General features: G+C 56.6%; 1 protein-coding gene across 1 annotated transcript; it reads right to left on the bottom strand.

Annotated features, from left to right (window-relative positions):
* Window positions 1–967: 967 nt before the first annotated feature.
* Window positions 968–2,298, bottom strand: LOC120664825 (probable serine acetyltransferase 5). Its single transcript, XM_039944180.1, has one exon. The coding sequence runs from the start codon at window positions 2,180–2,182 to the stop codon at window positions 1,199–1,201; it is 984 nt and encodes a 327-aa protein (XP_039800114.1). The 5' UTR covers window positions 2,183–2,298; the 3' UTR covers window positions 968–1,198.
* Between the last annotated feature and the right edge of the window lie 15,095 nt (window positions 2,299–17,393).

Raw genomic sequence — 17,393 nt, 5'->3', positions numbered from 1 at the left:
ACCCTCAAGTCCGAAATTTGCTCCCATTGTGAGTCAAACTCAGGACCTGAGGGAGCCGTTAGAGTGACTAGACCAACTGACCTAGCACCCTTACTATTTGTCACCTATTCCATATAATTCTAACACTACCAAGGTTTCAGTATTTTCACAAAACAACATAATTAGACACAGAATTTTTTTTTGAAGAGTTACTTTTTATATATACATGTCCCTAGTGTTGAGATTCGACCGACAACGTTTGATTTGAACTGCAGTACCTTTCACACTGTTTAACTTTTAACATTGGACATTAATCGGTACAGAAAATAACTAAATAAAAATAACAGAAACACATCTAAAGAAAAGGATTATCAAAATGTTAATACAAATTCGGTAATTAAATACTCCCACCAGACAGACATAGCATGTATACCTTAATGATAGGGAAACTATACCAGATGTCCTACCAGAAATGAATGGATAAGAAAACATGTAAACGTTAAGGGGAATGGCTACAGCCACATCCATAGTACCAGATGAAAGAAAAGTTACTTATAATGTATGAAGGTTTTAAAATTTTCGCAGCAGATCTGCAGCAATTTTAATAAATGTTCCAAGCAAACAAAAAAGCCGCCGCTGAACATTTTACCCAAAAGAAAAACAGCTAAGAGTAACAGTGCAGGAAGTACTACTTTTTGCTTCCAGGGAAAGGAATGATAGTGTTGCTGCTAAAACTAACCCAGAACTACGTTTAAAGACATGTTTGTGTAGTAAAGCAGGCTGATTTACAGAATGAACTTGAAAAACAAAAAGATTCAATTATTCTATGACTAGTATCTTCTACAAGAGGGAACAATGCACCACATTCAATTGTTCAAGACACAAAACCTTTCCAAATCAGAGAAACAACAGAATATAGAATAACAAAACTCCATCAGATGAGATATCCTCTGTCCTTGGAGCTTGATTCACAAGGCAAGTCGCAAAATTCAACCAACTCATCTATGGACATACAGCTTTATTCATTCATCAACCACAATTTATCAGTATCTGAGCATGGCACAATCAGCTGACAAAACGACTGATCGTCAAATCTATGCTTCTACAATACAGTTCATCGCAGACAAAACCATAGCACACAACAAAGTGGAGTACATCACTAGTACATCACCATTACTAATGATACAGAGGAAGAGTAAAAGACCTTGGAAAATTGATCTCATATGGTGTAGTCCGACCATTGCCGTATGAAGGATGTGTGATCCATGGACTCCCCCGGCATGTCCTCATCCTTCTCACCCTCGGACTTCTTCCCACCAATCAACCTGGCAGGGTTCCCCACCGCCGTGCTCCTCGCCGGCACATCTATCAGCACTACGGATCCAGCCCCAATCTTAGCCCCGGAGCCAATTTTCACGTTACCAAGAATCGTTGCTGCTGCGCCAATCAGCACACCATCCCCAATCTTGGGGTGCCGGTCGCCCACCGCCTTCCCAGTCCCACCCAAGGTGACGTGATGTAGGATCGAGACGTTGTCGCCGACGACGGCCGTCTCACCGATAACGACACCAGTGGCGTGGTCGAGGAGGATGCCCTTCCCTACGACGGCGGCGGGGTGGATGTCGACGGCGAAGACGTCGGCGACGCGGGACTGGAGCGCGAGCGCGAGGGGGCGGCGCTGCTGCGCCCAGAGCACGTGCGCGATGCGGTGGGCCTGGATGGCGAGGAACCCCTTGTAGTTGAGGAGGCAGTGCGAGAACCCGACGCAGGCGGGGTCGCGGGAGCGGGCGGCGAGGAGGTCGGCGACGACGGCGGCGCGGAGGGAGGGGTGCGCGGCGAGCGTGGCGAGGAAGAGGTCGTAGAGGAGCGTGGAGAGGAGGGTGGAGGAGCAGAGCTTGTTGGCGAGGTGGAAGGAGAGGGAGCGCGGCAGGGACGGGTGGGACAGCACGGTGGCGTAGAGGAAAGAGGCGAGCGCCGGCTCCGCGTCCGCGTCGCGGCGGGCCTCCGCCTTGATCTGGGTCCAGAGCCAGGTCTCGTCGTCCTCCGACTCGGGGGGCGGGTACGCCGGCACCACCTCTGCGGGGAGCGCGGGCGGCGGCGGTGGCGGCGAGTGGGCCGCCGGGTGGTGGTTGGAGTGGTTCGCGGCTCCGCTCCCGCCCCCGCCGCCGCCGGCCTCGTGCGCGTGCGGCTGGCCGGCCGGCATCGCTGGGCCCTGCGGAGGGATCGGGCGTCGGGCAGGCTGCGGCCTCGCGGGACACGGGATGGTGGGCGAACGAGACGAGGAACGCGGGCCCACTTGCGATTGCGGAGGCCGGCCGGCGCGGATGAGGGTGCATATATGCCGAGCACGGAACAAGTGGAGGAGACTGGAGAGCGTGCGCTGCAAGCCCTGCTCTACCAAAAAAAAAAAATATTCCAAATCCCCAAAAAAAATTCCCCCATTTCAAATGGTAAATTATTCCAATTATTTTGAAAAGTTAAAATATTTCAAATGGGAACAAATTTATATAATAAAATATAAATATTTATGATACCAAATAAGTATTATTAGATTATTTATTAAATATACTTTTATAATATACATATGGATCAGTTTTTTCTACACTCGCGTATAACTACTCCCATCATCAGTATACCACCATATGTATGTACACATACTCATTTATCATTTTGAGTATGTTCATATACTAATTCTAAGATACTTCAAATAGATATATGCGAAAAATTTCAAAAACATTCTTATTTTTTAAATATATTATGATTATATATTACTATTATATATTAAAAATAAGTATGTCCATATACTCCATGTATGATTGCATACCTAATGTATATACCACCATATATTGTCTAGTATGGTCACATAATTCATATATACTCTTTGTTGGGTCTGATACATCATACATCATGAGATATATATGTGGGAGTAGCTACAAGCGAGTGTAGAATGGATTTTTTTTCATATATCTATAGCTATTTGGTGCCATAATTTTTTATATTTTTTAATTTTGATCTAGCATAGAAATAGTTTGACTCTAAAATAATTGCAAGGACTTACAAGTTAGAACGGAGAGAGTATTAGCGTGTACTTCCTTCAGTTCAAATTGTAAAGATCTACTGTTTCGAATGGAGGGAGTACTAGCCCATCATCTTTAATGTCAACTTATGCTAAGATGAGTTAAAAAAATCTCATCCCAAAAGGTGCTTATGTTTATTGCTATTTCCTCCGTTTTAAAATATAGATAGTTCTATTTTTCTAAATCCATAGATTTATTATATATTTATATATAGAAAAAATATTTCTACACTTGCTTGTAGCTACTTCCACATGTATATCTCATGATGTATGATGTATCTGATCCAACGAAGAGTATGTATATGAAGTATGTTATCATACTAGACAATATATGATGGTATATACATTGGGTATGTGGTCATACATGAAATATACGGACATACTTATTTTTAATATATAGTAGTAATGTATAATTATAATATATTTAAAAAATAGGGATACTTTTGAAATTTTTCGCATATATCTATTCGAAGTATCTTAGAAATAGTATATGAGCATACTGTCGGCGTCCTGACCCGGGGGTCCGGATCCCAACTAGTAAATGACGCGTGTTTCCTCGTCCCAGATGTTGATGCAAGAGCCAACACAGTAACGCATGGGTTTATCCTGGTTCCGGCCACGGGGCCGTACGTCCAGCAAGGGAGTGTGCGAGGGCACTGTATTATCTTGCACCGGAGGTACCTGTAGTAGGGGGTACAGGCTAGGCGAGAGAGGGAAGGAAGCTCCGAGGTCTCTGCTAGATGAGAAGCTGATTGAGGCGAGTGCCAATATCGAGTGCTGAGCGTTGTGCTCGTGTGAGGATGATCGCAACGTCCAAGGTGGCGATGGTAGCTAACGTCCCCCTTAAAGGAAGCATGCCTCCTCCTTTTATAGTCACAAGGAAGGACGGTGTACATGCGCAGGGGAACGTGGAAGTCGTCGTTTTCCCCCGAATCGTGGGGGTGCAGTGGTCGAATACTATAGGAAGTACACTGTGGGGCATGGCGTCGGGCGTGGCAGTGGTCATGTATATCGTCCTTGGTCTTGCGGAGATCTCGCCGGCGTCCTGCCAGCCCCAGCAGGCGGCGTGGTCGTTGCTGTGGGGTGTACAGTCCTCCAGATGTGGCGTGGTGGCATTCCGTGGACCCTGCAGGTCACGGTCTTGCATGTATACATGCATCATCGGTAGCGGGGCAGGCGGCGGTCTCGGACCCCCTGGACGGAGTGCTGGCGTGTGCACTAAGGAGGTCCGGGAGCCACACGGAGATCCCGGACACCTCGAGGGGGGAGGTCTAGGCCTCTTGCTGCTAGTGCTGGGCATCCCTCTTCGGGGGGGCGCGTGGCGACACCGGACCCCTCCTCGAGCGGGAGGCGGGTCCGGGGCCATACATGTGATGAGGTGGAGTCTGGACGGCCGGAATTGGCAAAATAGTAACGGGAACAGTGCCGAGCACATCTCGTCCCGCATCGCAGGTTCCACAGTGCTGCCACAGTGTCCGGGATGGCGGAGCAGTGACCGGAGTTGGCGGACAGGACTCCGATCACAGTCACTGTGGGGAATGGCGGCCTGACGCCATCTATCCTGGGCGTTGTGGAGTGGTTGGTATTTAATGCCCCCGTACGATGGACGGGTGAGCGGCAAGGATGTTTGTCCTCTTCGTCGAGGGGTGGCCTCGAGCGAGGCGGAGATTATTTGCCCGCTCGAGGGTAGGTTCACTACCCTCGAGAGAGGCGGAGATGTTTTGCCCGCTCGAGGGCAGATTCGCTACCCTCGAGCGAGGCGGAGATGCGGGGCGCAGTCGAGGGTCTCGATGGGAGCCCTCGAGCGAGAAGGAGATTTCCCCGCGAGTCCAAGGGGGGTGCGGATGGGCCGCATGTTGGGCTTCTTTGAGTCCTTTCCTTTCTTCCAGATTGGAAAGAGGCCGTTGGCCTTCGTGGGCCCAGTCGCATAACATGTGTTTGCATTTTTTTAGGGTGATCTTAGTACCCCGATTAGGGTGTCCCTAATCGTGGTACCCGACAGTAGCCCCCGAGGCTTTGGTCGAGTCATGGGATTCGGCCAAAGGGTATTTCGGCGATTTTACCCCTTGATATGATCGATCGATGCTGTAGTGCGCAACTCGTCGGTCGGGGTAGTGCGCCTGTGGGGAGAATACTTCGAGGTACGCACCCCTTTTGTTTTGTTCTGGGGACAAGACGCGTCAGCGTGTTGAGCGAACCAGAGCCACGATGGCACCTGCTTCCCCTGGCCGCCTCGCGGCGCACCGCTCGAGGGCAGTCGGCCAACGCCGATGTTGCGCCGCTCAGAGTCCAAGGGCTCAGTTTTGCTTTGTCGCGACGCGTCTCGGCATGGTGACCGAGGGTATCTTTCGCTCGTGGAGGGCCGCGCCGTCACGGGCGGTCCGAGCCTTCGCCCTTCGACAGGCTTGAAGCTTGGTGACCGGCGCAGCTATAAATAGGGGTCGTGAGACTCCCTTTCCTCTCCAACTTCCCTGCTCCTACTTCTAGCATCACCTAAGTCTCGTAATGTTTTCCTTTGCCTTTCGTGATCGGCCCCCAGATGGGGCGGCCTGGCTTTTTTAGGCTCTGGTGTTAGAAGAATGCTTGCGAGCGACGGGGGAAAGCCGAAGAGGGTGTGCGCACCATCCCTTAGCTTCAGTGGGACTAGCAGAAGAGCATTGGGCCCGTGGGGTCCTGCTTCTGCGATGTCCCCTAGCCTGAAGGGGGATGGAGATGCCTGACCATGGCGTTGGTGCCAGGTTTGGTGGCTGTTCTTCGCACCGTCCCCCCTGGCGACAAGGTTGCTCTCGGGGAGACGATGTGAAGGGTGATGTCCGCCAGCTCGACCCCCCGCATGGTCTTCGGTGGAGGAGATGCTAGAAGAAAGCTTGCAAGGAGAGCATCCTGCTGGACCCATGCGGTCTGGGGGCTGTTCCTCGCATCCCTAGCAGCCTGGCCGTCGCGCCAGCCAGGGGCTCGGTGCTTTTCTTCGTCGCTCGCTCCTCCCCAAGATAGGGAAAATTGCCACGCAGGTGGCAACGCGTTTGTACTTTTTGATGGCTTTAAGCTGGCAGCCCTTTGTAATCTTTGTTTGTAAAGAGCAATGAAGTCTCCTTAGCCATCGCGGAGAGGACGACTGAAAGTGTATGAGTGGGTGCCACCCCTGCAGGAGATTTCGGTCCTCGAATATGTGAAGTTTCCTCCGTGGGGGCACGTCAGCGCACCCGCGGGTGTAGCCCCCGAGGCCTTGGAGGAGTGTTTGTACTCGTCCAAGGGCTATAAACGTCGCCTCGCTTGGTTGCTTCACTGGGGTGGCCGTCCAGCGTCTTTTCAGCCGGCATCGGCACTCTTTCAGCCGCCCTCGGCATTCTTAGTGCTGGCATAGCGACCCAGTATCCAACTTAACCATCAGGCAGGCGTGCGTCAATAGTAGGGGTTTTGGTTAGACACACGGAACTTCTCAATCGACGGTCGTCGACCTATTCGAGGGTGCGGCCTGAGCCGCGGTGTGCGAGGAGCCCCCGAGCCCCGACCTACGTAAAGGCGTTCAGGGAACCCTCGACTTTGGTTACGGCCCTCATCGCCCTTCCGCAGGGAGGAGGGGTGAAGCGTACCATGCTACCCATGCCCGGGCCGCGAGCTATGGCTGCTTCGGTGAGCTGTTATCGAGTAGTTCAAGTGGACGTCCGTGCCCCGTTCGATAAGGGTCGGCTCGTGGTCCATGGACACATCACATAAAGCGCTCACAAAGGTTCGCTAGGCGGGGCTCGGACCCATTCGATAGGGTCCGAGGGCTCAATGCTCTCCCTCGATGGGATCCCCCTGCTAGGCACCCTCGACTGGCCTTGAACACTACGTAGGACGTCTCGAACTCCGCGTTTGAGGGTAGCTTGTACGACACGTCCATGCAGTCCCTGACTCTGGCGATCTGGGGTGCCTGTCGAACCCTCGACAGGCCAGGCTTCGAACCCCTGATCAGTAAGGCCTCAGAATAAGATTCCCTCGAGGGTGAAGAGCCCCCGAAAGGAATATTCCATCACGGTTCGCAAGCGGCGCGGAGTCGCTAGCCGTGTGCGCGGGTCTTCTGCTGGTCGTGGGCAACGTGGCCCAATTCGTGCGGTACGGTGCGGGCGCGCCTTTTCAGGCGGCTACCTCGGGTAGACGAAGCGGCGTGGGCAGCGGCTAACGGATGAAATAGCGCAACAGTCTCGCCGCGCCTGTTGATTACCGCGCCATAATTATTGCCGAGTGCGCGCGTGGGAGACTCTGCGGTCGTGGGACCCATCCGTCAGCGACGGCTAAATCTACCGCATTGAATGCGGCGGATTCGGGCCGTGGCAGCGTATCCGTGCGCCGTGGTGAAATAAAAGCGAGAGAAGGGGGACTGCTTGGGCTCACCTGGCCATTTGCCTTAATCTCTCTTGCCTTCTTCGCCTCCCCTGCATCCTGAGCCCATAGCCAAGAGCGAGAGGAAGAAGAAGGAGAGAGCGAGAGCATACCTTGGGCACCACAAAGATTGCCTTCCCACACCTTCCCGTAGTTCGAAGCCATGTCGGATATCCGGGAGCCAGTGCCGTGGGGGAAGTCCTCCGCCACGGAGGCAGTTCTGGAGCAGCTAGCGACCGACCGGCTGCTACCAATGAACGTCAACCCGGAGCGGCCGGCATGGATTGCCCCGCGGCCGGAGGAGACAGAGCCAACCCCCCCCCCCCCCGAAGGCTACGTCGTGAGCATCGTGCGCCTGCACGAGCGGGGATTCGGCGTCCCCGTCAGCAGGTTCATATGGGCCTTATGCGAGTAGTATGGAGCGGAGCTGCACAACTTCGGCCCCAATTCCATCTCGCAGGCGGCGGTCTTCGTCGCCGTCTGCGAGGGATACTTGGGGATCGAAGCCCACTGGGATCTGTGGATCCACCTCTTCTGCAGTGAGCTCTTTGTCGAGAACGTGAGGGGCAGCCGAAGAGGTTCACGCGCGCCGGAGGCTTGATGCTCCATCTATGCTCGAGCCGGAAGAACTTGTATATCTCGAACAAGATGACCACCAACAACGCCGGGTGGACTCGTGGGTGGTTCTACCTGAGCAATTTTGGCAACAAGCTCCCGGCCTTCACCAACAAGGTGCTTTGGGAGAGACCAGCCCAGTGGGACTGGGGGGTGTCGCCCCCAGCGCGCCAAGCCAGGCTCGAGATCCTCACCGAGGCGCTGGTGCACCTGGTGAGGAAGGGGTTGACGGCGGCTGCCGTCGTCGCAAACTTCCACCGGCAGAGGGTGATTCCTCTGACGGAGAGAAGCCTGCCGATCTTTGGCCTCACCCCCGGGGTTCCGGCCTCGGGGTCGAGGACGTCGACGGTATTGCTCCCTCGAGGCATCGCTGTCCGGAGGGCAAGGAATGCGGTGGCGGAGTTCTCCAACGACGCAGCCGATCTCTGGGAGATCAAGATGCGCCCCGAGCTGGGGTTCCTTTCATTGGTAAGTCTCAATTTCGATCCGTCGTCGATTTGTGTTATTCCTTTCCCCTTCCTGCTTCCTGACTTCGATTTGATTGCGTCTTGCAGGGGGTGAGCCATAGGTGCCACCTCTCGAGGCCTCCGATCCCGGAGGAACGTGAGATCAACCGCTTTCACGCGGAGGTGGTGAAGAAGCGGAAGGAAGTGGCGGAGGCTGCCGCTGAGAGGAAGAGGAAGAGGAAGGCGAAGCACGACAAGGCGTGCAAAATCGCTCGCGCAGAGGGAAAGCCGCGGCCTGCCACACCCGAGTCCTCGGACGAGGAGGAGGATGCCTCGGATGCCGAGGCCCACCTTCCGGGTGGTGGCGACGCGGCAACAGGTGCGGATTCCCCGCCGGTCTATCAAGAGGCCGGCGACGAGGACACGCCAGCGGCACCGCATGAGGCGAGGCCTACACCAGAGTCGTTGGTGGACCCGCCCCTCACGGGGACGGAGCGAAGGTCGCCCGCGCCGGCGGCGGGACGAGGGTCACCCAGGCCGACAGTGGGTGGAGGATCGTCTGCGCCCGCGGCGGAGCAGGGGTCGCCCCTGCCAGCGACGGGTTAGGGGATCCCCGCGTCCGCGATATCGACGGGCGGAGACAGGTCCGCGGCGAGCGCGGAGACGTCCGGGCAGACGGCCTCGAGGCCTCAGCCTGCTCCGAGGGCGACTCCCTCGGAGCAGTCGTCGAGGGGCATCGGTATGCCGCGGGCCCGAAGGAGCGGCAGGGGCAAACGCAGCTTGAGTGCCCAGTCTGGGTAAGTATTTTTGGTTTTGTTCATTGTGTTCATTTGATCGCTCCCCAATCCTGCTAACCTTGGCCTTCCTTCCCCAATTTCCAGCTCCGGGGCCGTTGCCAAGGACGCAGCCCCGCTCGCGCTGACCAAAGCCCTCAAGACCGGGGCGCGAGCCATGCCGCACTCAGCGCCGCAGGCCCCCCGTCGTGGACATCGTGGCGGAGGCCGCGAAGCTGCGGGAGGCGATGGCTCGAGGGGCCCAAGCGGCCCAACAGGCTCGAGCGCCGGGGAACGGGGGCGATGCCGGCCAGAGTGGCATTGGGGCAGCCACTCCGGCTGATGCTGCGGGGGAGGTCAGCCGGGGCAGCGCAGATGACGCCGCCCGGACGGACATCGAAGCTGAGGTCGATCGGAGCGGCGCGGATAGCGCTGCCCAGCCGGTCGCAGAGGAAGGATCTGGTGGGGGTGCGCAGGAGTGCCCGGCCAGCCAGGTGGAGGCAGAGACCCTCGTCCCCGGGCCCCCGGGGGCTGGGGTCGAGGGAGTCGTGGAGGAGTCGGCGCAAGGGGCGCCGATGGTGGAGGAAGCCCACGTCTTAGTGCCCACAGAGGGCCAGGGCGAGGGTGTCGTGGCGGCGATGACGGCGCCGACGGTGACGGCGTAGGCGGCGACGGACAGCGTGATCCCGGTGGTGCAGCTGCCGGACAGCAGCGAGGAATACGGGGATTCGAGAGACATCGACCCCGCTGCTGCGGCGAGCGCCGCCGACAAGATCGCTGAGTTCACATCGGCCTGCGCGGAGGTGCTCGACGAGGGGACATCCGAGGGGCCCCAGCATGGTGCGATCATCTAGTCCGTGGTCCCCTCGGAGTTTCTCCGTGATGAGCGAGAGGAGGAGGCCGTCTAGCAGGCGCAGTTCGAGGCAGGTTCTCAGATTTAGAACCACCTCAAACGCGCCCTGAAGCTCCATCGGACGACAGATTACCAGATCAGCCAGGTAAGCGGCTCCTCCCCAAGAATCATTCGTATTTTGGCCCTGATTTTATTTGTCTTACCCATGCCTTTCCTCTTGCAGCGGCTGAGGGATATCTCGCGCAAGAAAAGCGCCGAGATGACCCGGCTGTACTCCCAGGTGCGCTACCTTGGGCAGCACAACACTGGCCTGGTGCTCCAGATTGTCGACGCCAACACGAAGATGACGGATCTGGAGGCGCGTCGGCAGGCGTTGGAGGAGGAGTTGGCGCGGACCGCCGGCGAGCGTGATGTCCAAAGGGCTGCAGCAGAGCAGAAGGCTCAGGAAGCCGAGGCGCAAACCGCCGAGCTGCAGCGCACTAGGATGGCATTCGAGCTGAAGGAAGCCAAACTCCAGCGCAAGGAGGCCGAGCACCAAGACAAGGAGGCTGAGCTCCAGCGCGAGAAGGCAACCGTCGCCACGCTCACTGGGACCCTCGAGGAGAAGGGCAAAGCCCTCGAGGAAAGGGAGGAGGCCCTCAGGAATATGGAGGCCGCCCTCAAGGAGAAGGAGAACTCCTTGTCTTCCCTCGAGGAGGCCGCCCGAGTCCAGCGGGAAGAGGCGCAGAAGAGCATCGCAGGTGAGTGCTCGAAATTTCGGTGTTGTTGGGTTGTAGTTTTTCGTAACTCATCTTCGCTTCTTTGATCAGAGCTGAGGCAGCAAGTGGCAGACGAGACTGCGGTCATGGTGGCGCAGGTGGAGTACGTTGACCTGGAGCGAACCACCGTGAGCGTGTGCCAGGAGCTCGAGGGGGAGGGCGCCATCTCTGGTAGCTCGATGCTCAGCCGCCTGCGAGCGCTAGGTGGCCGGATCGCCGAGCATGCCAAGAGCACCTTCCGTCTCGGTGTCCTGCGGGCCCTCATCGTGGCCTCGACGCACTACATCATGGATCTCCAGAAGGTGTCGTCGGGGTACGTTGTTCCCAACGATGCTGATGTGGACGCCGCGTCATCTACCATGGACGTTGCCGACGCAGCCGCCGAGGAGTTCGCCATTGCCTTAGTCGAGAAGCTCGAAGTTGACATCCCCACGATAGCCGAGTTCGATGCTGTTGCAAATCCACAGAGGGGGGATGATAACCTATAGATAGACTGGGCCTCGAAGCCCATGTAATGAATTAGCATTCATTGTAATTGCACTTTGTAATTGTTTCTATGAATTAAGATATTTGTTATTGTTAAAATCGACAGTGTGGCCCATCGAGGCCTTGTGTATTCGAGCCTTCGTTTCCTTTACTCTGCTTCCATGTTCTCGTATGCGACTTAGATAAACTTTCGCGAGGAATTTCGCATTCATAAGCGATGTAGGCATGGGGTGGTGAGGGGGGTGCCGTATCCCGGAGGCGTAGGCGGCCCCATGACTCGGCCGGCCCCGTACCGTAGTTGCTTACGCCACACGTCCGTTTTTTCCAAGTGTACGAGAAGCTTAGAGACGGATGGAAACTTTTCGAAAAAATGTTAGCGATTTTTGGGGACGTTCGGGGGTTCCCCCCGTAGTAGCCCCTGAGGGAGGCTTGGCTTTGCCGAGGGTAAAGCTAAGCGTACCTCAGTATTCGTGCGCATCCGAGCCCCCGAGGGTACGGAAGGTTCCCAAAAATAAACAAGTAAAGCGTACTTCTGTATTATTTCGGGAAAGCAAAAATGCGAGTACAAACGATGTACAAATAGCTCGGAACTCTAAGGATAGAAGCGACATAGCTGTTATATGTTCCAAGCGTTGGTGAGGACTTCGCCGTTTTCGTTCGCCAGCTTGTACGTGCGAGGCTTGAGCACCTCGGCGACGATGTATGGGCCTTCCCACGGTGGTGAGAGCTTGTGGCGACCCCTGTTGTCTTGTCGAAGCCTCAGCACCAAGTCCCTTTTGTTGAGGTCTCGGCGCCGGACCCTCTGCACTTGATATCTTCGTAAAAACTGCAGGTAGCGCGCAGAGTGTAGGAGTGCCACGTCTCGAGCCTCATCCACTTGATCCAGCGAGTCCTCACGGGCTCACTGGTTCTGCTGCTCTTGATTGGCCTTGAGCCTTGGCGACCCGTACTCCAAGTCCGTGGGGACTATGGCCTCGGTGCCATAGACGAGGAAGAACGGGGTAAAGCCCGTGGCTCTGCTTGGGGTCGTCCTCAGGCTCCAAATAACCGAGGGTAACTCTATGAGCCACCTCCGACCAAACTTGTTCAGCTTATTGAAGATCCTTGGTTTCAGTCCTTGGAGGATCATGCCATTGGCACGCTCAACTTGCCCGTTCGTCTGTGGGTACGCCACAGCCGACCAGTCCACACGTATGTGGAAACCGTCGCAGAACGCCAAGAACTTCTTGCCTGTGAACTGGGTGCCGTTGTCGGTGATGATCGAGTTCGGGACCCTGAACCTAAAGACGATGTCGGTGAAGAACAGAACGGCTTGCTCGGACTTAATCTTGCCGACGGGTCGAGCCTCGATCCACTTGGAGAATTTGTCGACTGCCACCAGCAAGTGGGTGAAGCCCCCGGGCGCCTTCTACAGTGGACCGACGAGGTCCAGTCCCCACACGGCAAATGACCACGTGATGGGGATGGTCTGCAGAGCATGGGCTGGGAGATGTATTTTTCGAGCGTAGAACTGGCAACCCTCGCAGGTCCGCACGATGTCGGTGGCGTCGGCGACCGCGGTGGGCCAGTAAAAACCTTGCCGAAACGCGTTACCCACGAGAGCGCGCGGTGCGGCGTGGTGGCCGCAGGTGCCAGCGTGGATGTCACGGATCAACTCCTTGCCCTCGGGGATAGGGATGCATCGCTGCAAGACGCCCGAGGGACTGCGCTTGTATAGCTCGCTGTTGATTAGGACGAAGGACTTGGCCCGCCTAGCGAGGCGCCGCGCCTGAGCGTGGTTCGAGGGTAGGTCCCATCGAATCATCTAGTTAAGGTACTAGGCGCGCCAATCTTGCGAAGTGGGGGCCTCGTCGATCTCCATTGCTTCGGCCTCGTCCGCGGAGGAGGTCCCGAAGTCAATGTCCATGGGCTCGACCTCGTCCGCCGGGGGGTTCCCGCCGTAGGGCCCGTCAGACGAGGGACCTGGTTCCGCTGGATCTTCGAATTCGATGGAGGGCTTGGTGACGTCGTGAGCGAAGATGTTCGGGGGGACAGTGGTCCGCCCCGACACGATCTTGGCTAGTTCGTCGGCATCCTCGTTGTACTTGCGCGGGACATGATTGAGTTCTAGGCCGTCAAATTTGTCCTCGAGGCGGTGCACTTCTTTGCAGTATGCCTCCATCTTCGGGTCGTGGCAGCTAGACTCCTTCATCACTTGGTCGATGACGAGTTGAGAGTCACTGCGCACGTCGAGGCGTTTGACGCCGAGCTCGATGGCGATGCGGAGGCCACTGAGGAGGGCCTCGTACTCCGCCATATTGTTTGACGCAGGGAAGTGCAAGCGTATTACGTATCGCATGTGATCTCCGAGGGGTGAGATAAAGAGGAGGCCGGCACCGGCGCCGGTTTTAATCACCGACTCGTCGAAGTACATGGTCCAGCATTCGGCCTGGATTTGTGGTGGGGGTAGCTGAGTGTCCGTCCACTCAGCCACGAAGTCAGCCAAGATTTGGGACTTGATCGCCTTGTGGGGGGTGTAGGTGAGAGTTTCTTCCATCAGCTCCACAGACCATTTGGCAATTCTACCCTCGGCTTCCCTGTTGCAGACTATCTCTCCCAAAGGGAAAGACGAGACCACGGTGACGGGATGGGCCTCGAAGTAGTGGCGCAGCTTGCGCCATGCCAAAACCACCGCATAGAGCAGCTTTTGAATATGTGGATAGCGTGTCTTAGTTTCAGACAACACCTCGCTGATGTAGTACACCGACCGTTGGATGGGCAGAGCATGACCCTCCTCTTGACTTTCGACAACGACCACCGCGCTGACCACTTGGGTCATCGCGGCTACGTACAGATAGAGGGGCTCGCCATCCGCGGGTGGCGTGAGAATGGGGGCATGAGTGAGCGATGCCTTCAGCCTGTCGAGGGCTTCTTGGGCTTCGGGGGTCCACGTGAAGCGCTTGGTTTTCCTCAGGAGTCGATACAGGGGTAAGCCTTTCTCGCCGAGACGCGAGCTGAATCGGCTGAGGGACTCTAGGCATTCCATGACCCTCTGTACCCCCTTTAGGTCTCGGATCGATCCCATCCGAGTGATGGCCGAGACTTTGTCAGGGTTGGGTTCGATGCCCCACTGGGAGACAATGAAGCCCAAGAGCATACCTCGAGGGACTCCGAACACGCACTTCTCGGGGTTGAGTTTTACCCTTTAGCCCTTAGGCAATCGAATGCGATCCTGAGATCAGCAACCAGGTCGTCCGCCTTCCTGGAATTTACAACGATGTCATCGACATATGCCTCTACGTTCCGCCCGAGATGGTCCCCGAAGACGTGGAGCATACAATGCTGATATGTAGCTCCGGCGTTTCTGAGGCCAAAGGGCATCGTGACGTAGCAGTACATGCCTAAAGATGTGATAAAAGAAGTCACGAGTTGGTCGGACTCTCTCATCTTAATTTGGTGGTAACCGGAGTAAGCATCAAGAAAGGATAAAAGTTCACATCCCGCAGTTGAGTCTACGATTTGATCAATGCGTGGCAAAGGAAAGGGAACCTTCGGACATACTTTATTTAAACTAGTATAGTCTACGCACATCCGCCAACTCCCATTCTTTTTCTTCACTAATACAGGATTAGCTAGCCACTCAGAATGGAATACTTCCTTGATGAATCCAGCCGCCAGAAGTTTATGCAACTCCTCGCCGATCGCCCGACGCTTGAGCTCGTCGAAGCGTCGCAGGCGCTGCTTCACCGGCTTAGAGCTGGGTCGGATATCAAGGGAGTGCTCGGCGACCTCCCTCGGTATGCCAGGCATGTCCGAGGGGCTCCACGCGAAGATGTTTGTGTTGGCGCAGAGAAAGTCGACGAGCACCACTTCCTATTTTCTATCGAGGGTGGCGCTGACCTGCAACGCCTTGTCATCGGAGCGATTCGGGTGGAGGGGCACCTTCTTGATACCCTCGGTGGGTCCAAAGCTTCCCGCGTGTCGGTGCGTGGAGTCCAAGACCTCGCTTGCCATTTTGTCGAGGGTGGCTGCGAGGGCCTCGTCCTCCGCTTGAGCCTCCGTGTGCTCAACGCACTCGACGTCGCACTCGTAGGCGTGCTCGAACGAAGTGCCGACGGTGATGACGCCCTTCGGACCCGGCAACTTCAGCTTGAGGTAGGTGTAGTTAGGGATGGCCATGAACTTGGCGTAGCTGGGACGACCAAGGATGACATGATAGGATCCCCGAAACCCCACTACCTCAAAGGTGAGTACTTCCTTGCGGAAGTTGGCTGCCGTGCCGAAGCAGACGGGCAGATCGATCTGGCCGAGGGGTTGGACTCGCTTCCCCGGCGCAACGCCATGAAACAGCGACTTGCTGGGGCGAAGCTTGTTCAATCCAATCCCCATGAGCTCCAAGGTGTGGGCGTACATGATGTTGAGGCTGCTGCCTCTGTCCATGAGCACCTTGGAGAAGCGAGCGTTGCCGATGATGGGGTCGACAACAAGCGGATACCGTCCCGGGTGCGGGACGTAGTCGGGGTGGTCCTCGCGGCCAAAGGAAATGGTGTCCTTCGACTAGTCGAGGTAGGATGGCGTGGCCTTGGTGACGGTGAAGACTTCTCGGCACTCACGCTTGCGCTGCCGAGAGGTCATGTTCGTCGTTGGTCCTCCAAAGATGAAGAAGGCGTTCCCCACCGGGGGGAACTCGTCATCTCCACCTTTGTCGCCAGCATCCTTCTTCTTGTCCTCGTCATGATGCGCGACGCGGTTGTAGTACTTCTTGAGCATCTCGCACTGATCAAGGGTGTGGTTGACCGAGCCCTTGTGGTAAGGGCACGGTTTCTTCAGCATGTCGTCGAATAGGCCGCCTCCACCTCGAGGGTGGCCTCGAGGTCCTTTGCGGTCCGGGGCGGCGACGAAGGCCTCGTCGGAGTCTTCTGCCTGCCCCGTCCCACGCGGGATTGGTGGGGCCTGCTTCTTCCCTTTTCTCCCCCGCTTTTGTTTCTTGGCGGGGGCGTTGATCTTGGCGTTGCTGCCCTCCGCGGGCGCATGTTCCTTGCGCTTGTTTGGCTTGTCGTCGAAAATTGCACCAACCGCCTCCTCGCCGGCGACGTAGTTGGTGGCAGCGTCGAACAACTCGTTGGTGTTGGCGGGACGGTTTCGCGCAAGCTCGTGCACCAGGTTTCTGCACGTCGTGCCCTCGAGGAAGGCGTTGATGACCTCGATGTGGGTGACGCTGGGGAGCTCGGTGCATTGCTTGGAGAAGCGTCGCACGTAGTCGCGCAGGGACTCTTTGGGCTTCTGGCGATACCCTTTGAGGTCCCAAGAGTTCCCAGGGCGCACATATGTGCCCTGGAAGTTGCCCACGAAGATCTGGACCAAGTCGGCCCAGTTGTGGATCTGGTCCGCGGGCAAGTGCTCGAGCCACGTTCGTGTGGCGTCAGCAAGGTGAAGGGGGAGGTTGCAGATGATGACCGCATCTTCCATCGCACTGCCCAGCTGGCACGCTAGGCGGTGGTCGATGAGCCAGACTGCAGGATCAGTCTCGCCCGAGTACTTGACGAGGGTGGTGGGTTGTCGAAAGCGCGGGGGAAAAGAAGCAGTTCGAATCTCCCGACTGAACACCCGGGTGCCCGGAGGCTCCGGTGACTCACCCCTGTCGTGCTCGGGGTCGAAGCGTCCACCCCGTCAGGGGGTGTACTTCCTGCCGTTGACGACGTAGCGGGCGTCGCCGTCGCCGGCATGCCCGCACGTGTTGTGGAGTCGCTCCCTTGCGGGAGCCTTTCCGATGCAGTCGTGCACCGAGGGTGCCTTCGCGTAGTGCGCTACGGCTGCCTTTCCTTTCCCTCCTGGCGGAGTGTGCACCGAAGCCTCGTGGTCCTGGCGTGCAGTCCCACCAGGCTGCTCCGGGGCTTTCGAGCGCATACGAGACGCAGAGCTCTCGGCCTGCTGCACGGCAGCTTGCTCGATGAGCGCCTGTGCCTCGCGGCGCTGGTTGTGACCCGAAGTCGTCGATGGCTTGGGCATCGCTTGGAGTAGGTAGGCCGCAGCGACGAGTTTTTCGCTGGCTGTTTTCAATTC

The sequence above is a fragment of the Panicum virgatum genome, chromosome 3N (assembly GCF_016808335.1).
Source record: "Panicum virgatum strain AP13 chromosome 3N, P.virgatum_v5, whole genome shotgun sequence".
NCBI classification, from domain to species: domain Eukaryota; kingdom Viridiplantae; phylum Streptophyta; class Magnoliopsida; order Poales; family Poaceae; genus Panicum; species Panicum virgatum.
The sequence above is the reverse complement of the archived record's forward strand: the minus strand, read 5'-3'. Positions and strand labels throughout refer to the sequence as shown.

What these genes read in the sequence shown, in the direction of transcription:
- LOC120664825 (XM_039944180.1), bottom strand. Translation starts at nt 2,182, where the DNA reads ATGCCGGCCGGCCAGCCGCACGCGCACGAGGCCGGCGGCGGCGGGGGC.